At 44.9% G+C, this 27,558-nt stretch overlaps 2 protein-coding genes and 1 long non-coding RNA gene across 4 annotated transcripts in view; 1 reads left to right on the top strand and 2 right to left on the bottom strand.

Moving 5' to 3' along the window:
* Positions 1-24,120, top strand: part of kcnh6a (potassium voltage-gated channel, subfamily H (eag-related), member 6a) — a 56,874-nt gene extending 32,754 nt beyond the window's left edge. For both annotated transcript variants that reach the window (XM_017494633.3, XM_017494636.3), the window contains exons 7-16: positions 11,746-12,171; positions 12,716-13,133; positions 13,630-13,829; positions 14,480-14,732; positions 15,844-16,037; positions 16,163-16,259; positions 17,312-17,569; positions 18,584-18,773; positions 18,945-19,164; positions 19,374-24,120. In XM_017494633.3, coding sequence (XP_017350122.1) covers positions 11,746-12,171; positions 12,716-13,133; positions 13,630-13,829; positions 14,480-14,732; positions 15,844-16,037; positions 16,163-16,259; positions 17,312-17,569; positions 18,584-18,773; positions 18,945-19,164; positions 19,374-19,625 — 2,508 coding nt within the window. In that variant the 3' untranslated portion in view covers positions 19,626-24,120. The remainder of the gene's footprint in view (positions 1-11,745; positions 12,172-12,715; positions 13,134-13,629; positions 13,830-14,479; positions 14,733-15,843; positions 16,038-16,162; positions 16,260-17,311; positions 17,570-18,583; positions 18,774-18,944; positions 19,165-19,373) is intronic.
* On the bottom strand, positions 16,720-18,699 carry LOC124629202 (uncharacterized). Its single transcript, XR_006984109.1, has 2 exons — positions 18,564-18,699; positions 16,720-17,561 (listed from the first exon to the last, which is right to left on the bottom strand). It is a non-coding gene; the product is annotated as an uncharacterized LOC124629202 (long non-coding RNA).
* A 1,807-nt stretch (positions 24,121-25,927) lies between the features above and the next one.
* dcaf7 (ddb1 and cul4 associated factor 7) overlaps positions 25,928-27,558 on the bottom strand; it is an 8,390-nt gene continuing 6,759 nt past the window's right edge. The window contains exon 7 of the mRNA XM_017494620.3: positions 25,928-27,558. This exon is cut by the window's right edge and continues 13 nt beyond it. Within this exon, the coding sequence (XP_017350109.1) occupies positions 27,399-27,558 (160 nt within the window). The 3' untranslated portion in view covers positions 25,928-27,398.

Here is a 27,558-nt window from a genome sequence, read left to right on the forward strand (position 1 = left end):
CTCGTTCCCTTTTTAAATCAGGTCTGTCGAGTTTTTTTTGTCACACAACAATGAGGATGTTGTACTTACAGCCATTAAAACAGCAGCTGTTGTTATTGGTAGCTGCTCTACCGTTGGTGTTATGCAAAGCAGCATGCAAAATCTTTCTCATTTGCCTATAGAGTTTGTCTCTGCCACTACTAATTCACCCTCATCTGAATTTAAATAAGACTGAGCTTCTGGGAAGGTCCCTGATGTTTCGACACACTCACTAGCCGCGTTTACATGGACGACAATAATCCACTCTTAATCCGATTAAGACCATACTCTGATTAAGAAACTACCATGTAAACAGCAGTTTTTACTGACCTTAATCTAATGAAGGTGATAATCGAAGTAAGCAATAATCTAATTAAGACAGGTGGAGTTCTCCTGTTTTAGTCGCATTATGGACGTGTATTACAGACACGTAAACACCTTAATCACATTATGAACGTCGTGCAGGAGTTTTCACCGCATTTTGCGACAGGACACGATCACACGGCAGTTTTACGTTTTACGGCAAACAAGAGAGTTCGGCTGTGTCCCAAATCGCATACTTTCCTACTATAGGCCTGTAGTGGGGAAAAATACATGTATCTCGGCTACTATATAGACGGTAACTACGCGATTTGGGACACACCCACCGCTTCAAGCAGTCGTCTATTAGCACGTACAGCATGACAAATAATTAACTGCACTTAAAGCGTTCGTAAAAAAAAAAAAAAAACACCCAAAACTGTATACGGTACCATAACGTCATTGACTACGTTTACATGGACAGCAGTAATCTGATTATTGACCTTACTCTGAGTAAGATAATAATGTGATTAAGGTGTTTACATGAGTCGCTTTTAGAATACTCCTGTCATGTTCCCGTTTTACATGTTTTAGAACATAATTAGATTAACAGCCCGCGTCATTACGTCACCGCGCCACGCCGTCCGACGTCCCTCCAGAATTTCACGCATCAACATACAGTTCCTCTTCGTTATGGTACCGTATACAGTTTTGGGTGTTTTTATTTATTTTTTTTACGAACGCTTTAAGTGCAGTTAATTATTTGTCATGCTGTACGTGCAAATAGACGACTGCTTGAAGCTGTAGGCTGCGTCGCAAACCGCGTACTTACCGTCTATATAGTACCCGAGATACATGTATTTCTCCTACTACAGGCCTGTAGTAGGCAAGTACGCGGTTTGGGACGCAGCCGTGCTCTCTTGTTCGCCGTAAAACGGTCGAGCGCTGCCGTGTGTGATCGTGTCCTGTCGCACAACGCGGTGAAAACTCTCACACGGCGTTAATAATGTGATTAAGGTGTCTACGTGTCTGTAATACACGTCCATAATGCGACTAAAACAGGAGTACGCCACCTGTCTTAATTCGATTTGTGTTTACTTCGAGTATGACCTTAATCAGATTAAGGTAATTAAAAATTGCTGTTTACATGGTAGTTTCTTAATCACAGTATTGTCTTAATCAGGTTAAGAGTGGATTATTGTTGTCCATGTAAACGCACTGACTCAGTCTAATGACCTCCTGACCTACTAACAGTTTTGTCCATTTGTTCAGCCAGGTGTGTGTGCAGAGAGAGTGAGAGAGTGAGAGAGAGAGAGAGAGAGAGAGAGAGAGACCCAGCATCAAGTTGAATAAGCAGCTCGTCTTTTCTGCCTCCAAAGTTACAGCGAAGGCAAACAACCTCCTCATCACTGGAGTGACACCGATCTTTATTTGATATTTATTACTGATAATAACGAGTGTAATCTGGAGAGCAAGCCAGGTTAGTTAGTTAGCCGATACTAGCGAGGACTGGTAAAAATGTTGTTGTTATAATTATCATCATCACAAAAAGCGCCACGATTCGTTTGAGAGCACCCAAAGCCGCCCACCAGGAAGGAGTAAACATGGTTCTGAAATATAACGTGATATTTTAGAGATATAAATTACATTATGCTGAGAAACACATCACTCTTCATAGCAAAAGAGACATGTAGAACTTCTAAAACATCTAGAACTGCCATTCTGGGGGCAGTGGTGGTTTGATGGTTTAGGCTCTGGGTTACTGATCAGAAGGGGTTCAAGCCCCAGCACTGCCAAGCTGCCACTGTTGGGCCCTTGAGCAAGGCTCTTAACCCTCTCTGCTCCAGGGGGCGCTGTATCATGACCGACCCTGCACTCTGACCCCAGCTTCCTAGCATGCTGGAAGGTCGGGGGTTCAAGCCCCAGCACAGCCAGGCTCTGGGTTACTGATCGGAAGGGCGGGGTTCAAGCCCCAGCACTGCCAAGCTGCCACTGTTGGGCCCTTGAGCAAGGCTCTTAACCCTCTCTGCTCCAGGGGGCGCTGTATCATGACCGACCCTGCGCTCTGATCCCGGGGATATGTGAAAAAAAAAAAGAATTTCACTGTGCTGTAATGTATATGTGACCAATAAAGATTCATTATCATTATTATCATTATTATGGTGAAATATTGGAAACTATTGGAACGGCGAGGCCAATTCATTTGTTTGTGCTCTACACATTTGGGTTAGAGATCAAAAGATGGATACGGAAGTTTAGGATTTCAGCTTTTATTTCCAGGTGTCTACATAGATGTGTTCACTAGACGTGATAAACAACATAAAACATAAAACCTTTTGTATGAGACCACCCAATTTTTAGGTGAGCAAAAGTATAGGAACAGATAAGTCTTGAAGTAAACTAAAGTAAATAACACGGTCTTCACAGGTGGAACTTTCAGTCTAACAGGACACACCTGGGTCACAAAAAACACCTGTCAGTCACGTGTTCCAATATTTTTGCTCGCCTACAAATTGCGGGGGGGGGGGGTGTCTGACACAAGATGTGTTATGTTGCATGTCGTTTAACACGTCTACATATAAATACCAGGGAATAACAAGCCGAAATTCTAAACTCCTTTCTCATGTTCAACGTCTGATCTCAAACCCAAATGTCTTCAGTCTGCAGCGACGACAAATGAACTGGCTTCGCCGTTCCGATAGTTTCGGAGGCGACTGTATACAAGAGTTCATACTTTCTGCATAATGAGCTGTTTGAGTACCAGGATAAAGCCTCCACCCACGAGTCGCTGAGATCTGAATGTTTCAAAGCGTCTGTAGACTTCAGAGCGCTCAGTGATGTGGTGTAGGATTTAGGCAAGTGTCTCTGTGTCGCTACACCAAAGTTTTGCACACTTGTGACATCTCCAGTTCGATTTGTGGTGTCCATGGTAACCAGTAGTTGCCATGGTCCCCCGAGACCCGCCTGATCCCGGTTTGCTAATGGAACATTAGAGCGGCACACTGGCCGCGTGATCACTGAAAGATTTAATGATACATGTTTATAGTCAGAGAGATGACGAGCAACAGCTCAGGGGTTTGTCCTTGTCTCAGGTCCCATATCTCTGTCTCTCTCTGTCTCTCTCTGTCTCTCTCTCTGCATCATGTCTGATTTTCTCTGTCTCTCTCTCTCTGTCTCTGTCTCTCTCTCTCTGCATCATGTCTGATTTTCTCTGTCTCTCTCTATGTCTCTGTCTCTCTCTCTCTGCATCATGTCTGATTTTCTCTGTCTCTCTCTCTCTATGTCTCTGTTTCTCTCTCTGTCTGTCTCTCTCTCTCTCTCTCTCTCTGCATCATGTCTGATTTTCTCTGTCTCTCTCTCTATGTCTCTGTCTCTCTCTCTCTCTCTCTGCATCATGTCTGATTTTCTCTGTCTCTCTCTCTCTATGTCTCTGTCCCTCTCTCTCTCTCTCTCTCTCTCTCTCTCTGCATCATGTCTGATTGTCTCTGTCTCTCTATGTCTCTGTCTCTCTCTCTGCATCATGTCTGATTTTCTCTCTTTGTGTATACTTCTCTCTCTCTTTCTCTCTTTCTCACTCTCATTACTGTCTTTCTCACAGTATTTCTGTCTGTTTCTCTTTGTTTCCCTGTCTTCCTTGCTCCGTTTTTCTCTTTCTTTGTCTTTCTGTCTCTCTGTCGGCCTGCCTCTCTTTCTCTATGCCTTTCCTTCTCTCTTTGTTTCTTTCTCTCTCTCTTTCTTTGTGCCTATGCATCTTTGTTTTTTCTCACTCTCTGTCTGTCTGTCTGTCTGCCTCCGTATTTCTCTTTTTTTCTGTCTTCTCGTTTCAGTCCTTCTGTCTGTCTCTCTTTCTCTTTCTGTCTACCTGTCTGTCTCTGTAACTTTCTCTTTTTCAGTCTCTTTTCAGTCATTCTCTCTCTCTCTCTCTCTCTCTCTCTCTCTCTCTCTCTCTCCCTCTTTGATTTATTGGCATGGCAAATATTATTTGTATTGCCAAAGTTTGGGTACAGACAAATTAGAAAATAACTATACACATATAGTTACATATAAACATACACATATACAGCGCCATCCATTAATATTGGCACCCTTGGTAAATATGAGCAAAGAAAAATTGTCTTTATTGTTTAACCTTTTGATCTTTTGTTTAAAAAATTCACAAAAAATACTCCGCTCTCATGGATATCAAACAATCGCAAACAAAACACAGGCTTATCCACAAAAACTCTCGCAGCAAGAACTGACAAATCTGGTGCAGTCCATGAGGATGCGACACACTGTAGTACTTACCCCACTCTTCCACCGAGGCATTTGCAAGTTCTCCATCACGTCTGGGGGGACACGCACACGATTACACGTAATTTTCCACTGCAAGGACGATCAGATGTCCTTCCTGTCTCCCTGTAGCACCGTCTTAGACGTCTTACATCACAGACATTGCAGTTTTCTTGCTCTGGACACATCTGCAGTCCTCATGCCTCCCTGCAGCAGGTCTATGGCATGTTCACGCAGGTGAGCAGGAACCCTAGACATCTTTCTTCCGGTGTTTTTCAGAGTCAGTAGAAAGGTCTCTTTAGTCTCCTAACTTATTGTAACTGTGACCTTAATCGCCTAGCGCCTGTAAACTGTTAGTGTCTTAAGGACTGTTCCGCAGGTGCATGTGCAATATTTATTTATGCTTCATTAAACAAGCATGAAAAACATCGTTTAAACCGTTTCCGATAAAGATCTGTAAAGATTATTTGGATTTTACAAAATGATATTTAAAAATACAGTCTCCTGAATAAAGGGCATTTCTTTTTTTGCTGAGTATATATAGTATAATAGTGTGTGTGTGTGTGTGTGTGTGTGTGTGTGTGTGTGTGTGTGTGTGTGTGTGTGTGTGTGTGTGTGTGTTGCTAGTGTGCAGCTCTCTTTGTGCTCCCCCAGTAGGTGGGGCAGTTTGTCGGGGTCTGAGAAGCAGCTAAAGTTGGGGATGATTTTGTTAATTTTGGTGAAGAATTTGGTTTTAATGTGGTAATTATTTAGTGAATCCAGTGAGGAAGTGCAGCTCTGTCTCTATTTTATTTAGCGTGCACTGCTGGCACAGAGTCTTCTCTCGGGGCAGCAGGACTGTCTGTGTCACCCGGCTCCATGGCCAAGCCGTGCTCGCTGAGTCTGTACTCCGTCAAGGTGTTTCTCAGTTTTGGGTCAGTCACCGTGCTCAGATACTCTTCCACTGTACTGCATGTTTAGGGCCAGACTACACTGCATTTCACTCTGGAGTTGAGTTTGGGTTCCCAACAGGACAAATAGTTTACTTTCAGTGTTTGTGTCATTTGGTTCATTCTAAAGAGGTTTGTAAAATTCTTCTGTTCCTGAGTCTTTACTGTGGTAGTGGTGTGTTAGTGTGTGTTAGTGTGTGTTAGTGTGTGTTAGTGTGGGTTAGTGTGTGTTAGTGTTGTGGTAGTGTGTGTTAGTGGTGTGTTAGTGTGTGTTAGTGTGTGTTAGTGTGGGTTAGTGTGTGTTAGTGTTGTGGTAGTGTGTGGTAGTGGTGTGTTGATGGTGTGTTAGTGTGTGTTAGTGTGTGTTAGCTGTGTGTTAGTGTGTGTTAGTGTGTGTTGATGTGTGTTAGCTGTGTGTTAGCTGTGTGTTAGTGTGTGTTTTTGTGTGTTAGTGGTGTGTTAGTGGTGTGTTAGTGTGTGGTAGTGGTGTGTTAGTGGTGTGTTAGTGTGTGGTAGTGTGTGTTAGTGTGTGTTAGCTGTGTGTTAGTGTGTGTTAGTGTGTGTTAGTGGTGTGTTAGTGTGTGGTAGTGGTGTGTTAGTGTGTGTTTTTGTGTGTTAGTGGTGTGTTAGTGGTGTGTTAGTGTGGGTTAGTGTGTGTTAGTGGTGTGTTAGTGTTGTGTTAGTGTGTGGTAGTGGTGTGTTGATGGTGTGTTAGTGTGTGTTAGTGGTGTGTTAGTGTGTGTTTTTGTGTGTTAGTGGTGTGTTAGTGTGTGTTAGTGTGTGTTAGTGGTGTGTTAGTGTGTGGTAGTGGTGTGTTAGTGTGTGTTTTTGTGTGTTGATGTGTGTTAGCTGTGTGTTAGTGTGTGTTAGTGGTGTGTTAGTGTGTGTTAGTGTGTGTTTTTGTGTGTTAGTGGTGTGTTAGTGTGTGTTAGTGTGTGTTAGTGGTGTGTTAGTGTGTGGTAGTGGTGTGTTAGTGTGTGTTTTTGTGTGTTGGTGTGTGTTAGCTGTGTGTTAGTGTGTGTTAGTGTGTGTTAGTGGTGTGTTAGTGGTGTGTTAGTGTGTGGTAGTGGTGTGTTAGTGTGTGTTAGTGTGTGTTAGTGTGTGTTAGTGGTGTGTTAGTGTGTGTTAGTGGTGTGTTAGTGTGTGGTAGTGGTGTGTTAGTGTGTGTTTTTGTGTGGTAGTGGTGTGTTAGTGTGTGTTTTTGTGTGTTGGTGTGTGTTAGCTGTGTGTTAGTGTGTGTTAGTGGTGTGTTAGTGGTGTGTTAGTGGTGTGTTAGTGTGTGGTAGTGGTGTGTTAGTGTGTGTTAGCTGTGTGTTAGTGTGTGTTAGTGTGTGTTAGTGTGTGTTAGTGTGTGTTAGTGTGTGTTAGTGGTGTGTTAGTGTGTGGTAGTGGTGTGTTAGTGTGTGTTAGTGTGTGTTAGTGTGTGTTAGTGGTGTGTTAGTGTGTGTTAGTGGTGTGTTAGTGTGTGTTTTTGTGTGTTAGTGGTGTGTTAGTGTGTGTTAGTGTGTGTTAGTGGTGTGTTAGTGTGTGGTAGTGGTGTGTTAGTGTGTGTTTTTGTGTGTTGATGTGTGTTAGCTGTGTGTTAGTGTGTGTTAGTGGTGTGTTAGTGTGTGTTAGTGGTGTGTTAGTGTGTGTTAGTGGTGTGTTAGTGTGTGTTTTTGTGTGTTAGTGGTGTGTTAGTGTGTGTTAGTGTGTGTTAGTGGTGTGTTAGTGTGTGGTAGTGGTGTGTTAGTGTGTGTTTTTGTGTGTTGGTGTGTGTTAGCTGTGTGTTAGTGTGTGTTAGTGTGTGTTAGTGGTGTGTTAGTGGTGTGTTAGTGTGTGGTAGTGGTGTGTTAGTGTGTGTTAGTGTGTGTTAGTGTGTGTTAGTGGTGTGTTAGTGTGTGTTAGTGGTGTGTTAGTGTGTGGTAGTGGTGTGTTAGTGTGTGTTTTTGTGTGGTAGTGGTGTGTTAGTGTGTGTTTTTGTGTGTTGGTGTGTGTTAGCTGTGTGTTAGTGTGTGTTAGTGGTGTGTTAGTGGTGTGTTAGTGGTGTGTTAGTGTGTGGTAGTGGTGTGTTAGTGTGTGTTAGCTGTGTGTTAGTGTGTGTTAGTGTGTGTTAGTGTGTGTTAGTGTGTGTTAGTGTGTGTTAGTGGTGTGTTAGTGTGTGGTAGTGGTGTGTTAGTGTGTGTTAGTGTGTGTTAGTGTGTGTTAGTGTGTGTTAGTGGTGTGTTAGTGTGTGGTAGTGGTGTGTTAGTGTGTGGTAGTGGTGTGTTAGTGTGTGTTAGTGTGTGTTAGTGTGTGTTAGTGTGTGTTAGTGTGTGTTAGTGGTGTGTTAGTGTGTGGTAGTGGTGTGTTAGTGTGTGTTTTTGTGTGTTGGTGTGTGTTAGCTGTGTGTTAGTGTGTGTTAGTGTGTGTTAGTGTTGTGTTAGTGTGTGGTAGTGGTGTGTTAGTGTGTGTTTTTGTGTGTTTTTGTGTGTTGGTGTGTGTTAGTGTGTGTTGGTGTGTGTTAGTGGTGTGTTAGTGTGTGTTAGTGTGTGTTGGTGTGTGTTAGTGGTGTGTTAGTGTGTATTAATGGTCTGTTAGTGTGTGTTAGTGTGAGTTGATGGGGTTGTAGTGCAGACTCAGGACCAGTTGGATGAGGGGACTAGTGTTTTTGCTCAGCTCTTGGTACTGCATAGCTTTTTAATGATGTGTGTGTTTTTATAATGATATGCATGTGTTTATAATGATATGCGTGTGTTTATACTGATATGCATGGTTTTATAATGATATGCGTGTGTTTATACTGATATGCATGGTTTTATAATGATATGCGTGTGTTTATACTGATATGCGTGTTTTTATAATGATATGCGTGTTTTTATAATGATATGCATGTTTTTGTAATGATATGCGTGTTTTTATAATGATATGCATGGTTTTTGTAATGATATGCGTGTGTTTATACTGATATGCGTGTTTTTATAATGACATGCATGGTTTTTGTAATGATATGCGTGTTTTTATAATGATATGCATGTTTTTATAATGACATGCATGGTTTTTATAATGATATGCATGTTTTTATAATGATATGCATGGTTTTTATACTGATATGCATGGTTTTATAATGATATGCATGGTTTCTGTAACGATATGCGTGTGTTCATACTGATATGCGTGTTCTTATAATGATATGCGTGAGGGTCGCTCTCCTTTAGATGTTTCCAGAATTCGATTGCCCTTTTCTGTATGTTTCTCACGAATGGATATCGGCCTCCTTCAGCTCTGCGTGCGTCGTTCGTGGTGTTTCGTGCACCTTTATAACGCTTGTGCAGAACTCCTCGTGCAGGATGTTCATCCCACTTGTGGAACTGCCCTACACGCCAATTGGTTCGATCGCCGATTCAAACATTTTGAGCCAAATTCGCATCGGAATTTCTACAAAGGTTTGTGCTTTCATGGCGTAGAAAGCTCTGCGTGCCTTTTCTCTCAGTTCGCTCACTGCCAGGTTGAAGCTTGCTCATAAACTCGTCGTTAGTTCACGGTAGGTGTAGTTTTTGGAATGCTCAATTTGATGTGTACCTCATTTAAAATGTGTGTCTCGTTCCCCGAGAGCTGGATCTTTTTTTGGAATATGATCATTTTAATCTCTCTCTCTGTCTCTCTGTCTTTTCTCTTCCTGTCTCTGTTCAGATCAGTTAAATTGAAGTTGAATGTACGCTCACTAGCCATTTATCAGTTCCACCCTCTGCGTGTTACTTTGTACGTATATAATTTGAGTCTGTAGCCGATCTGTTGCTGTGCACAGTGTCCCTCACTCTCAGTCCCTTCTGTACTGTTTACTTGGAAAGGCAGCACCATGGGACCAAGCAGACATTGTTTGGGTGGTGTTTTCATTCTCAGCAGAGCAGTGACACTGACAGGATAGTGGCATGTTAGTGGGTGTTTTGGTGCTATTTCAGACACAGTAGCTTTGCTGGGGATTTCTAAACATCTCTAAACTGCTACATGCCTTGCCATTTGGTTTCAGTATGTTCTGTTATTGTACCGAATATGGTGTGCAACCAGGATATTCAGGTACTGGAAAAAATCATCAATCAACCTCTTGCAATAGAACCAGCTGGATGGCAAAGACAGTACTAGCAGTACCTCAAAAGTAATCGGAATTAAAAAAAAATAACTATTGATCATGCCGAAAGAGTTGAAAAGGAAAGTTTTGCACGAGGAAAAATTTTTGCATCAATTCTGGCTTTACAGGTCGAGCGAAACAGTGAGCGTCGGGTCGCTTCCATCCTTAAAAAGATGGCGGTTCGTAAGAACAAGGACAAGCAGCAGACTTTGGGGACAACAAAGCTACGGCTACAAACTCATTCAAATGTCACTCACCAAGCGTAGGATGACATCGTGATCTACAGAAAGAATGGCAAACGGCGGCTGGGGTGAAGTGCACGGCGAGGACGGGTCGAAACGGGCTCCTAGGGGCAGGACTGAAGTCGTGCAAATCTAGAAATAAGCCCTTCATCAATGAGAAGCAAAGAAGAGCCGGGCTGAGGTTTGCAAAAGACCATAAGGATTGGACCGTAGAGGACTGGAGAAAGGTCATCTTCTCTGATGAGTCCAATTTTCAGCTTTGCCCAACACCTAGTCGTCTAACGGTTAGACGGAGGCCTGGACAGGCCCACAAGCCACATCGTCTCACACCCACTGTGACATTTGGTGGACGATTGGTGATGATCTGGAGGTGCTTCAGCGAGGCTGGAATCAGGCAGATTTGTCTTTGTGAAGGCCGCTTGAAGCAAGCCACGGTTGTCCTGGAAGAACACTTCTTCTGCTCTGACAATGTTCCCCAACTCTGAGGATGGGGTTTTTTTTCCAGCAGGACAATGCTCCATGCCACACAGTCAGGTCAATGAAGGCGTGGATGGACGACCACCAGATCAAGACCCTGTCATGGCCAGCCCAATCTCCAGACCTGAACCCCATTGAAAACCTCTGGAATGTGATCAGGGTTTATAGAATACAACAAAAATGTTCATTTTACCCAAACGCATGCCTATAAATTGTAAAAGCAGAGAAACTGATCATTTTTGCAGTGATCTCTTAGTTTTTTTTCTCCAGAGCTGTATATATAATGTGGTTTTGGCTGAATGTTTAGCAGCGTCATGGTCGTGTAGAAAACTGTCGGATCAGTCTGAGTTTGCGTGCGCTCTGGAGGAGTTTTTCCTCAGTGATGTTTCCGTATTTGGATGCGTTCAACCCTCTCTCAGTAGTTACCAGTCTCTCTGTCGCTGCCGCTGAGAATGACCCCCATTGCACATAGCGTGATGCTGCCACCACCATGTTTCTGTTGTTCTGCCCAAAGAGTTCCATTTTCATCTCATCAAACCAGAGAATCTTTTTCCACGTGTTGCCTTTTACCTCAACAGTGCCTTCCGACTTGCCGCTTTGCCATGAACGCCTGATTTATGGAGTGCTACAGAGACGGTTGTCCGTCTGACAGGTTCTCCCACCTCGGCACAGGACTTTCGGAGCTCTTTTAGCGTGACTGTTGAGTTCTTGCTTACCTCCCTGACCAAGGGCCTTCTTTCCTGGATGCCCAATTTGGCTGGATGGCCAACTCTAGGAAGGTTCAAGGTTGTGCCAGAAACACTCAAAGCTTTAGAAATTGTTTTCTATCCTTGCCCTGATCTATGCCTTGCCACAATTTCATTGTGCAGTTCCACAGACAGTTCTCTGGACGTCATGGCTTGGTTTTTGTCCTGACAATGCAGTGTAAATTGGTGGTCCTTATAGACCCTGGTCTGTAACTTTCCAAACTATGTCCAATCAATTCAGATTGCAACGGACGGATTGAGTTGTAGACACATCTCAAGGATAAATAAAGCAAACAGGAAGCACCTGACCACAATTTGGAGTGCCAGAGAGAAGAATCGCTCATTTTGTGAATGAGCGGTTCCAATTTTCTAAAAAATCTCTAAAAACATGTTTTTTTTATGGGGATTAAGTGTAGACTGATGGGTAAAAATTATATTATGGGCAATTATAGCCATTTAGAATCAAATCCATAAAATCATAGAATCATAGAATCAAATCTATTATGGCTTTCTGACTATAGTGCATCAGTTTTAAGGTGAAAATGAGTGCAGTTCATTTTTTTGCTTGTGCTATTCCTTTAAAAGTATGTTTGTATATAATAAGTATAAAATAACTGAATTGTAAAAAAAAAACGTCATAATGGCCTCTGCTACACATGCGGTGTGTGTTTCAGGTGCTGTCTCTAGGAGCCGACGTGCTGCCCGAGTACAAGCTGCAGGCGCCGCGCATCCACAAGTGGACGATCCTGCACTACAGCCCGTTCAAGGCCGTATGGGATTGGCTGATCCTGCTGCTCGTGCTCTACACCGCCGTGTTCACACCGTACAGCGCCGCCTTCCTGCTCAGCGAGCAACAGGACGGAGGCCGAGCCGACTGCGGCTACACCTGCAACCCGCTCAACGTGGTGGACCTGGTGGTAGACGTCATGTTCATCATCGACATCATCATCAACTTCAGGACGACCTACGTGAACCACAACGACGAGGTGGTGAGCCACCCGGGCCGCATCGCGCAGCACTACTTCAAGGGCTGGTTCCTAATCGACATTGTAGCGGCCATCCCCTTCGACCTGCTCATCTTCAGATCGGGCCAAGACGAGGTGAGAGGAAAAGGATAGAGAATGAGGAAGAACAAGATCTGGTGAAAGATAAACTAAAACGGGAAACCAATTCGTGTTTTCTTATTTCTTATTTCAGTTCCTTTCAGGAACATTGGGCCTCATTGATCAATCTTTTTTAGTAAAGTTGCGCGTAAATGTTTTGAACTTTTGAATTTTCCTGCCAGAGTTACGAAAGTTTCAACAGTGCTGATTTTCATCGTACTTGTGCACGTACCGATCGGCCCATAGATTACCAAGCACGTTCACGGTACAGCTAATGTACCTTTAGCCCCGCCCACAAAACTGCAAACCTCACAGAGCGCCAATACTTTTATCCTAATTGAATGGCTAGCCTTGGTCATAGAATTCTTTTGGAGTGCTTAACATCATGGCCACGTCTTACCTATTCGTTCCCTGGTTTGAAGTAAATCGTGTCCACGTGTTAATAAGAACGCGTTTACATAAAACGAGGGAACGAACGGATAAAACATGGCCACGATGTATGTTTTGTTTTTAATAACCCTGCCTGAAACTCCTCCCCCAGCCCCAAACCACCACTCTGATCGGCCTGCTGAAGACAGCACGGCTGTTGCGTTTGGTCCGAGTGGCGCGGAAGCTCGACCGCTACTCGGAATACGGCGCGGCCGTCCTCTTCCTGCTCATGTGCACCTTCGCGCTCATCGCCCACTGGCTGGCCTGCATCTGGTACGCCATCGGCAACGTGGAGCGCACGGGCTCCGCTCGCGGAGGCACCTTGAGGATCGGCTGGCTCGACAACCTCGCCGAGCAGATCGGCAAACACTATAACGACAGCGACGCCTTATCCGGACCCAGCATCAAGGACAAGTACGTCACCGCCCTGTATTTCACCTTCAGCAGCCTGACCAGCGTCGGCTTCGGCAACGTCTCGCCGAACACCAACCCCGAGAAGATCTTCTCCATCTGCGTCATGCTCATCGGCTGTGAGTAGGAGCGGTTCACGCCACCGTTTGCTCTTAAGAAGCCTTAACGAAGGGAATTGAATTCTGCGTGTGAGAGCTGCGTGGATAAACGCAGAATAGATCACAGTGTCGGCGATGTTCTCGGATTCATGACTAGAACCGGAACACACAACGGTTGTCACGGGTGTTCTCACGCGCGCATGCGCATCATCATCAATCATCAGCACGCGCGCGTGAGAACACACGTCACAATGGTGGGAAGTCTCTACGTGAAAACTAATGCTTGTGTAACAGAATCCAAACTCGATCTGTGCGTGTGTGTGTGTGTGTGTGTGTGTGTGTGTTAAACTGCATATTATTTTCAAATGATATACTGATATTAAAGATTCAGGAGATTAGTAGGCTGTTTGTTAGTTTCATCTTAGTCGTTATTATGTGTGGTGTTTAGCAGAGTTCTCTTTGTCTCTCTCTCTCACACACACACACACACACACACACACACACACACACATTACAGCTCTGATGTATGCCAGTATCTTCGGCAATGTGTCGGCTATAATCCAGCGACTGTACTCGGGCACGGCGCGCTACCACACGCAGATGCTGAGGGTGAAGGAGTTCATCCGCTTCCACCAGATTCCCGGAGGCCTGAGGCAGAGGCTGGAGGAGTATTTCCAACACGCCTGGTCCTACACCAACGGCATCGACATGAACGCGGTGAGGAGATCACGTCCAGCTCTCACCGTAGAGCCTGTTTACCTGATTATACAGATTATATCTCTCTCTCTCTGTCTCTTTCTGTCCTGTCCGTCCCTATCCCTCCATCACGTCCTGCTTGGTCGTCTTTTTTTTTTTTTGTCTCTCTTGGTTCTCTTTGCTCTCCTGCTGTTTCCTACTCTTTTCCTTTCTACCGTTCATGAGTATATCCGTCCCCTCTTTTTTTTCTGTCCGTCCGTACCCTTTTGCTGCTGCCGTCTTTCTCTTCATTCTTTTTACATTTGTTTTCCTTACGTTTGCTTTTTTTTTTGTACTTCTCTTGGTTTCCTTTTCTTTTTTTTTGTCTCTTTCCATCCTGCTGTCTTCCTGTTTTGCTCTTCTGAACGCTTCTCTCTCTCTCTCTCTCTCTCTCTCTCTGTGGATTTCTTTTTTCCCGTCTGACTGTATCTACATCCTGTTTTTTTTTCCCCTTCTTCCTACGTGTCTGTCTCTGCTGCACATCACTCTCTCTTCTTTTTCTGTAAAGCTGCTTATTTCTGTAAAGCTGCTTTGAGACAATGTCTATTGTAAAAAACGCTATACAAATACAATTGAAATTGAAATTTTTTTTTTTTGCCCCCCCGTCTCTCCATCCTTATCTGTGTGTCCAGGTGCTGAAGGGTTTCCCCGAGTGTCTGCAGGCTGATATCTGTCTGCATCTGAACCGCACGCTGCTGCAGAACTGCCCGGCGTTCCGCGGGGCGAGTAAGGGCTGTTTACGAGCTCTGGCCATTCGCTTTAAAACCACACACGCTCCACCGGGAGACACGCTGGTGCACAACGGCGACGTGCTCACGGCTCTCTACTTCATCTCCCGCGGCTCCATCGAGATCCTTCGAGACGATGTGGTCGTGGCCATCTTAGGTACTAGAGCTTCCATCGCTTTAACTCGGTTCTCTCCGTTTATCTCCGTTCTCAATCCTTCCCACATTATCTTCTACGTTATCTTTTCATACTCTGTATCACCGTCCAAAATCTAAAGAGAGCCCGGATCACGATTTATGAATTTTTTTCATTTCTTTTTACATTTTCTTGCCATTCCTTTTCTTCTTATTCATCCAATCCTCCTTAAATATATATATATATTTATATATTCTTTCCACTTGTTTTATCTTCCTGCTCCTCATTTATCACACCTCTTTTCTCTTTTTTTCCTCACCTTTCCTTTCTTCTCTTCTTCTCCTTTTGTTTAATTCGACGTCCCTGTTCCTTACTTTTCTCTCCTTTTTTTCTTTTTCTTTTCTTTAACGTCCTTTTCTTTCATTTTCTTAAACGCAATTCTTTTCCTTCTTTTTTCTTTTTATTCTTCCCTTTCTCACTTGCCACTTTCTCTCTTTTTCTTTTACTTTTGTATTTTCCTTTCCCATAATTATTCTTTTTTTTTTAATTATTTGATCATTTTATATATTTTATATCATTATAATCATTTCTTTTCTTTCCTTTCTTCTCTTTTCCCCCCCTGTATGTATCGTACTGTCTGTTTCGGGGGGTTTTTTTTCTTCACATATTGGTTGGATGTAATTGCAGGATCATTTTTTAAATTTTTTTTTTTTTTTAGCTCGGCATTTATTCCAAACCCATTTCCTACTTTAACAGAACGTGTTTTGAGAAGCGACTAAAATCAAAACGCTGCGTCGAACGCGGATTTAATTTTTCTGTGGTATTCGAATAATAAATCAAACGGCCGTGAAGCAGTGAAATTCACACTTAATCGTTTCTCGTGTAATTCTTCCTTTGTTCCATCCCTGGGCTGTCCCGATGATCCACAGTGACGTCATGCGCTTCTGCCTTATTGATCCTGCGATATTGATTATCCCTAGGCCAAACGTTCAGACGGGTCACGCTGTCAGCAGCGTCTATAGATTTAAAAACCCATTTAGTTCTGTCTCGTGTTCACTCGAATGCTCGTTTCATCCCAAATTCAAAAACTTTTGACTGAGACGCTGTCCTTTTTCCCCTCCCCCACTGCGCTCAGGTAAGAACGACATCTTCGGCGAGCCCATCAGTCTGTACGGCAGGCCTGGGAAATCGAGCGCCGACGTCAGGGCTCTGACCTACTGCGACCTCCACAAGATCCTGAGGGACGACCTGCTCGAGGTGCTCGACATGTACCCCGATTTTTCCGACAGCTTCTGGACAAACCTGGAGATCACGTTCAACCTCCGAGATGTAAGGGCTTATAATTTGCGTGGAAAATGGTTAGCTCATGTACCTGCTGATAAAAGTCAGTATGCAGAGGTGTGTGTGTGTGTGTATGTGTGGTTATGTAAGTTACTGGAGCTTGTTTGTATCAGGCAGACAGAATTATACAACCAGACCCCAGCGAGGAGTCAGACTGCGGCTACAGACGAGCACAGCACAGGAGAAACTCCCTCCATCGCAACAGACCGGGTAAAACTGTGTGTGTGTGTGTGTGTGTGTGTTCCTCAAGCTCAGCAAATTAGCACACGCACAGTGCCATAATTAAGCCCTGAATGCTTAATCCTTACAGTCTGTGTAATACATTTTAACACATTAAAGGAGAAACAACACTAAATAATTGTCTCCTCTTGTAAACTCCATTTCCCAGAATTCCACAGTCTACCTCCAGGTCCTAACTACCAAGTCCTCCATGTAATTACTAACGCAACACACCTGATCGTCATTTCCCACTCCCTTTAAATAACCCTATTTAATAATAAATTAATAATAAGTCTCGCCCTTAGTGCTGTTCTGTTGTTTTGTTTGTTTGTTTGTTTTTTTGCTGATCACATGATCACATTTGACCTCTTTGAATAAGACACCGGATTTGCTCTTTTGGGTTATTGGCTCAGTGTTCTTGTAATACAACCCTATTTTTTTTTTAAAAATCTTATTGAATATAATCAACATTATTTATAAAACACACTTGCAATTTTTGATGAGTCCTGAAGACACCCAGTTCTGATGCACTTCCTGTATAGCGGATATTTTTTAAATTGCTATACAATCTATAGACGCGTGGCATAATGGCAAAGGAAACGGTGTAGGGAACAGAAGGATTAAAGGTCCATGTGAATGTAAAATATTTGCCCTATCTCAAAAAAATTCAAATATCGTGGAAAAGTTCATTTTTTTCCGTAATTTAATTCAAAAAGTGGAACGTTAATATAGCCTGGATTCATTACACTTAAAGTCAAATATTATATTGTATTATAAATTCTTTATTCTAATATTTTGAGATGCTGGATTTTTGATTTCCGTGAGCTGTAAGCTGAAATCATCGAGATTAAAACAAGTTTTTAAAAAAAGGCTTGAAATATTTCACTTTATGTATAATGAATCTAGAATATATTAAAGTTTCACTTTTTGAGTTAAATTACGGGAAAAAATTCACATAAAATTAATTTTCCACAATAATCGAATTTTTTGACATGCACCTTTGTAGAGTATACGCCTGATCTCTGTGCTTTTGCTCGCTTCAGATGGCACGGATCGAGAAGACTCTTATCCAGACCAGACATGCAGCTCCGTGGGGAACCACAGAGGGGTGCTGTTGCACTCACACTGGGATGAGCTGTGCAGCAGTGTGAGCGCTGCCTCTTTGTCCAGTGAGGATGAGATGAAACACTTGGGGCCTGAACGGGGAGAAGTGTACCCTCCAGAAGTGAGGGAATACGTCCCGACTGTGATTAACCTCCTCCCCCCCAGCACTGAAGAACGGGGAGCTCATGCCTATTCAGGTACAGAGGGAGAAAGAAAGAGAGAAGGATGATATGTGTCAGTGCAGGCATGTTCAGTGGGAAAAATCATGACCATCTTATGTGAGCCAAAGACAGAATGCAGATATTAGCATCTTTCGGAGGTGACACAATGTATCTCTTGATACTGGTTAACAATCTGATGTTTAAAAAAAAAAAATTTAAAAGAACCAACAAATTGTCTTTAATTTATTTATTCATTTTCATATGGTTCATTTACATGTGATTCATTTTCATGAGATTCATTTACGTACGTTTCATTTACATGTGATTCATTTTCATGAGATTCATTTTCATGTGATTCATGTTCAAGTGATACATTTTCATGTGATTCATTTATGTACGTTTCATTTACATGTGATTCATTTTCATGAGATTCATTTTCATGTGATTCATGTTCAAGTGATACATTTTCATGTGGCTCCTTCAGTGAGCCTGACATCTATTCAGGCCACACCTCCTTCACTGAAACTAACATCTACTCAGGCCACAGCTACTTCATTTTGACTGACATGTATTCAGGCCACACCTCCTTCACTGAGCCTGACATGCACTCAGGCCACACCTCCTTCACTGAAACTGACATGTACTCAGGCCACACCTCTTTCACTGAGTCTGACATGCACTCAAGCCACACCTCCTTCACTGAGTCTGACATGCACTCAAGCCACACCTCCTTCACTGAGTCTGACATGTACTCAGGCCACACCTCCTTCACTGAGTCTGACATGCACTCAGGCCACACCTTTTTCACTAGGACTGATGGATACCAAGGCCACACCTCCTTTGTTGAGACTGTCATGCAAAGAGGCTACACCTCCTTTACTGGTATTATTAATAAATAAACTAGCTATTTCTTTTGTTTCTTTTTCTCTTGTCATTAAGAAAGTTCACTTGCTAGCTTGGTGTGGTATTACTCAGCCTGTCGTTATATAATGCTACTCTTTCTGCTTTTATTTTCTGACGTGTCTCTCACCGTGTGCGTCGGCGTTTCAGGCTCTCTGAACGTCTCGGGGCTGTACGGCTGCTGGTCCGAGCGACGGCCGAGTCAGTACCCCGAGAGTCCGAGACGACTTTCCACATCAGCACGCGCCTGCTATCATCATCTCCAGCGCGGTGCGAATGCCGAGGAGAGACCGAGCGATCTTCAGTCCCGCCTTGAACTGCTGCAGTCCCAGCTGAACCGGTCAGAGCACACACACACACACACACACACACGTCTTTGTTTTTTGTCACCTCGTGTTGTTTTGAACTGTTTTTATTTTTATCTGCTTCCTTCGACTCATGCTCGTGCCGTATTTCTGCTTTCTGTTTTTTTTTCTCATCACTCTCGTCCTCTCTCACTCTCTGTCCGTAGTCTGGAGACACGGATGACGGCTGACATTAACGTGATCCTGCAGCTGCTCCAGCGACAGATGGCTCAAGTCCCACCCGCTTACAGCTCCGTGTCTCCAGCCTCGGCGGTCCTTCCCACCGCTTCTCCATCCGACCTGTACGGGACTCCGATTTTCCACCCTACAACACCTCCCACTCCTGCTGCACACTTCAGAGAGCCAACACACACCTCCAGCAACGACGTGAGTGTTAGCATAGTGTTCGCTAACAAGTTCCCGTGTGCCTAAGGTGTGCAGAAGCAACAGGGACAAATCTGCTCGTCTGAGCCTGAGTTCTAATTTACAGTCGTCATAAATACTAACGTCACGCTGGAAAGAAAAGCGAGTCACGCTACTTGTTTTACTGACTGCAGCCGGCGTATTTACTCCCATCCTCTCTCCCCGTCCCACAGAGTCCTGAGTCTCACGCGTCCCTGTCCGACGGCGTCCACCTCAGCGTCGCCACGGACGACACCGCGTCCATCTCGCCGGAGCCCGAGACCAAACCGTCCGTCCCTGCGAATCTCAACATCCCTGAAAACCTGCATCCTCACCTCAGCCTGCGCTTCACCTCTCTCCCCGAGCACCTGGAGAGCCTGAGCAGCCTTGAGGACAGATCACAGATCCAACGGCACCTGTCCGACCCTGTTCTCCCGGGCACCTAGAGTCTCGACCGGGCTGCACTCTGCACTGTTCTCATCTCCCCGCTGGGCCACGTGTCCACCATTAGCTCTACCGCAGGACAGACCAGACAGGACAGAGCCGCAGTCCTCCTCCTCCTCCTCCTCCTCTTCGTCCTCCTCCCTCTCTTCCTGCTCCCGTGAGCTTCAAACGCACTGTACGCTGCTACTCACGGACACGGGTCGATCCGCGTCGAGTGCAGACGACCCAGTACGAGTTCCAGACAAACACACTCGCTCAAATACAAAGCACACACACGTATGTATCCCAGACTGTAGCACACGGCACAGGCGCGAAGGAAGCGGTAGCGTTACTCATTCGGGTCGCAAAGATCGGACGTAAAAGGGGTGATGAGTAATTCTAATTAAACCTCCTGTTACCATTTACGAAGGCCGGCCGTCTTGACGATTTTATGACCGCAGCGCTGTTTACCGAGGGAAATCTAAAAGGACGTAAACATCAACGAGTAAAGAGAGGCAGCAGCCAAGTTTCCACGTATATATATATTTTTAATGCGAATTCTGGGGTAGCGCGTAAAAAAGAAATCGGATAAATTCCTCCATGCGCATTAAAAAAAAAATAAAAAATTCAAAATGTCAGAAAGCAAGACGCGGCGGTTTCCTCGAAGTGACGTTTTTGTATACAGCATGACATTTTCGAACATAAGTCGAATTCGCGGCTCGGGCGGAAACGTAGCTAGCGTGCTCCAGAAGCACTGATTATTAAACCATTTGGCGAACATCTAGTCTTCTCATCTGACCGCTTACTTTCTGATGAAATTCCTTCCATTCTGTGTGAAATATTAAAAGGAACGCTCTGAACCGCTCCAGCCCGAATCCGTTTATATCGAAATGTTGGTGACGTGCTCGGCGATTCTGGTGCTCGGATTTCTATTCATCGACCCGGCGTCTTCTCGTTAGTCCCGTGAGATTATTTCCCACGGTCCCGAGCAGTGTTCTCGCTCACCGTTTTCCATTCAGCGACGGTCGACGTGATAGTAGTAGGGAGAGACGTCAGAGCGAGAGCTGCGTGACGGCCGAGAGGCGATACGAGCGTGCGAGTCGAAGATTTCGTTATGTTTTCTTGGGTTATTATATCCAGTGATATATTACCGTCTTTACTGACGTACAAATATATATATTTTTTCAAAATCCCCAAATTATTGTTATTATTATTTTTTTTTTACAGAGGCAGTAGTGCATCATTGTGCGTCTAAGACTTTTGCCATCCCCGAATAAGCATTCGGAAATGGAAAATATTTCAGACAGGGTTCAAACAACGACATCCACGCGATAGCGACACCTCTGGGGATAAAAAAAAGCGCACTTTTTTAAAAAAATTCCACACACTCTCTCTGGACTCGTTTATTTCATCAGCATGACTAGTTAACCGAGAGGCTTAGCACCAGCGGTTCACACGTACGCCTCGCACCTCCGGGGGTTCAGGGATCGAATCCCGCCTCCGCGCTGTGTGTGCAGAGCTCCCATGTTCTCCACGGGTTTCCTCCCCCAGTCCAAAGACACGCGCCTTCCGTAGCGCTCGTCCTTTTCAGGGTCACGGGGAAACCTGGAGACTATCCCAGGGAGCATCGGGCACGAGGCGGGGTACACCCTGGACGTGTTCGCACCGCGCCCAGGCGTGTCCCTCGCCTTCCCCCGAGACGGGCTCCGGGATCAACGGTACGGGAAATGACCGGATGAACGACTTAACCGTTGAAATATTAAACGCACGATTATTATTCTGGTCAATTTATCTTATGAATCTTTTTCATTCCCGAACTCGAACGCGCTATCGCGATTTACAGACCTTCTGGTTTCCGAGTGATTGAAGACGGGATTAAATGTTGAACGACAGAGCGAGAAGAACTCGGCTCGCTGTCCGGTCTCCGGCGGCGTCGTAGCTTTAGATCAGGATTCAGTGCGCCGTTTTCTTTTGTTCCCTTTTCCTTTTTTCTATTTCCACACCTTTTGCACAAATCCCACGCGAGGCGGAGCAGGACTGAGAAATAACGGACCGAGCTGGGGATCCGGGCGGAGCGTCGGCGAGTCGAGCCGATCATTCACGGCATCACAGAATCACATCAGACTTTCAAACAAGGTTTAAAGACTCGAGGCTTTCACGTCCGAGTCGAACGTTTCGCCTTTACCGGCGAATCTCCGTATGACCACGATCGCCGTACGTGTGTTTAATAGTCTCTACCTGGGCCTTTTGGTGCTTTTTAAAACTTTCACAAGCACAGGAAGTACGGTTGTCGACGCAGCAGACGGTCTAAGTCGAATTCTAAGCACACTGTATTACCCAGCAGCTCGGATTTCATATCTTCTAGCTAGTTTAGAAATCGCAGGCCGGCGAGGTCTGATTGCACAAACGTAATAGCACGTTTAATTTATTTTCATTTTACGTTATATGTTCAGACACACTTGCTCCCAAGCGTTGTTTTTTTTTGTCGTCGTTGTTGTTGGTCATCGTTTTTAAATTTAGCTTCCTCCTGTAAATTATTCCGAGTCCTTCCGATGCTTTTTGAAGGATTCAGAAATGGCTATGAAACACACGGAGAGCTTTCATGTCTCTCCGGAAGCTTCAGCGAACAGGCGTTTACCTCGAGACGGAGCAGTTATCACTACTGTTGAGATTTGTTCCGTTTCCAGAAGATCGTCGAGATCGTCCCTGAGAATGCCGAAAGGACTTGGGATCCCGTATCAGACCCACGGGCTGTGGGTTTGTTTGTGCGTTTGTTTGTTTGTTTGTTTGTTTGTTTTTCTGACCAGACATTGACATTGTAAGAACATTTCTCGGGCATTTTTGAACTGTACGTGTCTGATGTATCAGTTACTGAACCACAGAAATGTATTTTCAGTGTATAGACTCGTCATTGTTTTTTACCTACACTATAGAGCATTAAGCATCATCAGTCACGACTGATTCAGTGAACAAGGAATCAAATCAAGAAAGACTGTGGTTTAGTTCAAAACATGCCAAAGTGTGTGTGTGTAAGTCTACACATCAGGAGAGGTTTGCGTACTCTTGTATATTCTCAAGTGTCACAGTGTATTTGAAATATAATGTGCATGTGTGAGAGAATGAGTGTGAGAGAGAGCATGGTGTGTGAGAGAGAGTGTGTGAGAGAGAGAGAGAGCGTGTGAGAGAGCGTGTGTGTGTGAGAGAGAGCATGTGAGAGAGCGTGTGTGTGAGAGAGAGAGCATGTGAGAGAGAGCGAGCGTGTGAGAGAGCGTGTGTGTGTGAGAGAGAGAGAGAGAGCACGTGTGAGAGAGCGTGTGAGAGAGGAAAGAGCATGTGAGAGAGCGTGTGAGAGCACGTGTGAGAGTGTGTGAGAGAGAGTGTGTGAGAGAGAGAAAGAGCGCGTGAGTGTGTGTGAGAGAGAGCGTGTGTGAGAGAGCATGTGAGAGTGTGTGTGAGAGAGAGAGAGCGTGTGAGTGTGTGTGTGAGAGAGCGTGTGAGTGTGAGAGAGCATGTGTGAGAGAGCATGTGAGTGTGTGTGTGTGTGTGTGAGAGAGAGAGAGCGTGTGAGAGTGTGTGTGTGTGTATGAGAGAGCGTGTGAGTGTGAGAGAGCATGTGTGAGAGAGAGCATGTGAGAGTGTGTGTGAGAGAGAGAGAGCGTGTGTGTGTGTGTGTGTGTGTGTGTGTGTGTGTGTGAGAGAGAGAGCACGTGTGAGTGTGAGAGAGAGCGTGTGAGTGTGTGTGTGAGAGAGAGAGAGCGCGTGAGAGAGCGTGTGAGAGAGAGAGAGAGCGCGTGTGAGTGTGTGTGTGAGAGAGCATGTGAGAGAGAGCATGTGTGAGAGAGCGTGTGAGAGAGCATGTGAGAGAGAGCATGTGTGAGAGAGCGTGTGAGTGTGTGTGTGTGTGTGTGAGAGAGCGTGTGAGTGTGAGAGAGCATGTGTGAGAGAGAGCAAGCGTGTGTGTGTGTGTGTGTGAGAGAGAGAGCGCGTGTGAGTGTGTGTGTGAGAGAGAGAGAGCGTGTGTGTGTGTGTGTGTGTGAGAGAGAGAGAGAGAGCGCGCGTGTGAGTGTGAGAGAGAGCGTGTGAGAGTGTGTGTGTGAGAGAGAGAGAGCGCGTGTGAGTGTGTGTGTGAGAGAGAGAGAGCGTGTGAGAGAGAGAGAGAGCGCGTGTGAGTGTGTGAGAGAGAGCATGTGAGAGAGAGAGCGTGTGAGAGTGTGTGTGAGAGTGTGTGTGAGAGAGAGAGAGCGTGTGAGAGAGAGAGAGCGCTTGTGAGTGTGTGTGTGTGTGAGAGAGAGCATGTGTGAGAGAGAGCGTGTGAGAGTGTGTGAGAGAGAGAGAGAGAGCGCGAGAAAAGATTACACTGTTTGTTAACGTTATTGTAAGATTAACACGTGAAGGACGTGAACGCACGTCACATTCAACCGAAAGCCTTTACTGGACTGTTAAAAGGTTTACGAAAAGCACAAAACTGCTGGTTTTATTATTATTATTTTTTAGATTAAAGATTATTTATACACAGCGTGATCGTGTCTGCGTCAGCATTTCTGTAGCGTTTCATACTATATTGTGTTTAAAACTTTATTTAATCCCCCCACACACACCCCACCCCCACCCCCCAAAAACAAACATACTGCAAGAAACAGAAAAGGAGAAAATGAATCAATTCTACAATTTAAATCGAATGCTTTTAATGTTCATTAAAAGCATTAGAAATAAATATAAAGAGGTGTCATGATACTAATTATCTTCGGATAATAATAATAATAATAATAATAATAATAATAATAATAATGGCGAGGCCGAGTCGTTTGTTTGTGCTCTACGGTGAAGACGTTGGGGTTCGAGATGAAAAGCTGGATCGGAGACGTGAGTGTAGGATTTCAGCTTTTACCTCCTGGCGTTTACATCTAGACGTCTTTAAGGACTTAAAACACAGAACCTTTCGGATCAGACCTCCCAGTGTTTCGGTGAGCAAAAGTATTGGAACAGATCAGTCTTGAAGTAAATGAAAGTAAATAACACTTAATGTTCGGTTGCACGTCAGTTGCTTGTAGTACCGGCATCACGCCTGAGACTCACTGACATCAACACACCGTTGGGTTCTTCTTCTTTTACCTCAGCTTCTTTCAGGGGGGGTTTCTCCTTCAGTCTCCTCTTCAGGAGGTGAAATGCTGGTCTGATGATTGACGTTTCCAGTCTAAAACCTTCCACTTTCCCCCCTGATGAAGTCCTTTGTTGAGTTGGCGGTGTGTTGTGGATCGTCGTCTTGCCGCATGATAAAGTTCTCATTCGTTTGCATTCATTTCTCTGTAAAGTGGTAGACAGAATGTTCCCGTTAACTTCTGAATTGATTCTGCTGCGACCATCGTGAGTTCCATCATCAATAAAGATGAGTGAGAATGTTCCAGAAGCAGCCGTGCAAAAGCTCAAGCCATGACACTACCTCCACCACGCTTCACAGGTGAGCTCGTATGTTTCGGATCATGAGATCCTTTCTTTCCCCGCACTCTGGCCTTTCCGTCACTTCGGTCCAGGTTAATCCTTGTTCCAGAACTTTTGTAGCTCATCTCTGTATTTCTTTGCGAATTCCAATCTGGCTTTCCGATTCTTACAGCTGACGAGCAGTCCGCGTCGTGTCGTACGGTCTCTATATCTCTGCTCTCGGAGTCTTTTTCGAACGGTGGATTGTGTGACCTTCACCCTGCCCTGTCGAGGTTGGCGGTGACATCACAGGTGAAACCGGAGGCCAAATCGAAGAGTAGGTGTACAGAGAGAGATATTCATTATTTAAACAAATCAATCTAACGAGTCGCCTGTTCCAGTATATTCGCCAACCTACAGACTGGGTGGTCCGATACAAAACGTTCTGTATCGTTTACCACGTCTGTATATAAACACCAGGAAGTAAAAGCTGAAATCCTAAACACTCTTCTCGTAGTCATCTTTTCATCTCAAATGACCTGGCCTCGCCGTTCCAACAGTGTCCTTTATATATTGATATTAGATCGTATAATATCGCCCAGCCCTACTTTTCAATCCTAATCACCATGTTCTTTTTTTTTTTTAGATCTTAGTTAGACAGTTCCTGTGCATTTAAAAAAAAATTTTTTTTTTGGTCCTTCTTACCTGGAAAACGTTTGAATAGAAAACGTTCATGCTGTAAATCGGAAGAATTCAAACGTACTTCAAATAATAACACCACATTCGCGTGTGCTTTCCCTCAGCTCGAAGCCCGGACGTCAATACGAACACTAAGATGCATGCGTTTTATTTTCATCCGGATGAGGAAGTTGACGCTTGTCAGACAAAAGACTCGACTGCGCCTGTGTGGAAGAACAATGCGAGTTTATTGATAGAAAAAACATTGCAATTGGGCACACAGATGTAAATCACATACACACTCTTTCAGAGGAGACGGAACGGTCCGGTCCGGTCCGGTCCGGTCTGAAACAGCGAGCGCACCGTTGACCGTGAACCTGCATCACAGCTCTACGTGTTCGTGGGCAGGCCGCAAACGACGGCGAATCCGTACGCAAAACAGGTATTACGACACGAACGCTTGCCCCTAGCTTATTTATAATATTTATATTATACGTATGTACATCTCTCACATCGAGCACAAACATGCTTAAAAAAAATAATAATAAAAAAAACAAAAAACAAAAAGGAGTGAATTTCTGAACGGCGGCTTTCGGGTTTTTAAGTTGGGAAAGTATTGCGAACTCTGATATGAACCTCCGACGAACGGTGCCACCTCCGGAGCCTGTCGAATCAGGGTCAGCTCCGGCACCGAACGCGACCGGTGACGGAGACCCGTGGAGATTATGAGCGATTGTGTTGCTATGACGACAAACCGAACAAGCTACTCCTGTGACCGGCGTTTAAATATGAACGAGGTCACGTGAGAGGTTTTGATGATCGCTAACGGGGGAAGAGATAACCGTACTTCGCTCGGCGCACGCGGTTCTCGCCTGCGTGGTACGACGACGCTTTCGTTTTTTTTGTTGTTTTTTTTTTTACGTTAAATGAAATAATATCTTTAGGAAAGTTGGAGCGTCGGCACCGTGTTGGTTAAAATACGGTAACTATAAAAACAACCAGCGCGCCGGAGTCACGGCGTGCGCTCGGGAGTTAAATTCCATCAGAACCTCCAACGCAAAACACGCCGCCTTTTCTTTTTTTTTTGCAAATTACATCTGCGTTTTATTTGAAGCTAATTAAAAGTAAGCATCGCTCTGAGCTGAAGATCAGATCAGTGCTGCTGCTGCTGGGTAACTAGTCTTCATTTTCTACTTGAAATGCACGATGCGTTACTCTGAGCAACATCGGGGGTTTTTTTTGTTTTTTTTTTTTAAACAAAAACAAACAAATAAACAAAATCCCTCTGGTCTCTGGATGCAGAAATATCTACACACGTCATCGCAGAATAACTACACTGCAAACCAAAACAGAGGATCCGAGCGGCTCTAACACAAACACTTCAACACATACAAATGAAATAAACACACACACACACTCACGTACGCACCTATAAACACATTCTCGCACGCGCACGCACACACACACACACACACACACACACACACACATCTCCCCAGAATCCTGTCCGTTAGCCGAGTCCTCCTGCCATCTCCACTCCTTTGCAGCAGCACAGGAACCAGACCCCAGCTCCAGGTCCGGGTCCGGGTCCGGCTGCGGCACCGTTGTTGTGGCTCTCGCTGGGACTGTCCCCGCTCTCGGTGGTGGTGGTGTTGGTGGGAGAGCTCGGGTCAGCAGCAGCGGCGGCCTCGGCGGAGCTGTTAAACACGCAGGATCTCCAGGCAGTTGTTGTAGCAGATGGCGATCCAGTCGGGCTGAGTGGAAGCCCACTGCACGTTGTTGATCTCGCCCTCGGCTGTGTAGGCCAGGATCGGGTCCTCGATGGCGCGCGGCATCTGCTGGATGTCCCAGATCAGGGCC

Source organism: Ictalurus punctatus, chromosome 2 (assembly GCF_001660625.3).
Source record: "Ictalurus punctatus breed USDA103 chromosome 2, Coco_2.0, whole genome shotgun sequence".
Lineage (NCBI taxonomy): Eukaryota > Metazoa > Chordata > Actinopteri > Siluriformes > Ictaluridae > Ictalurus > Ictalurus punctatus.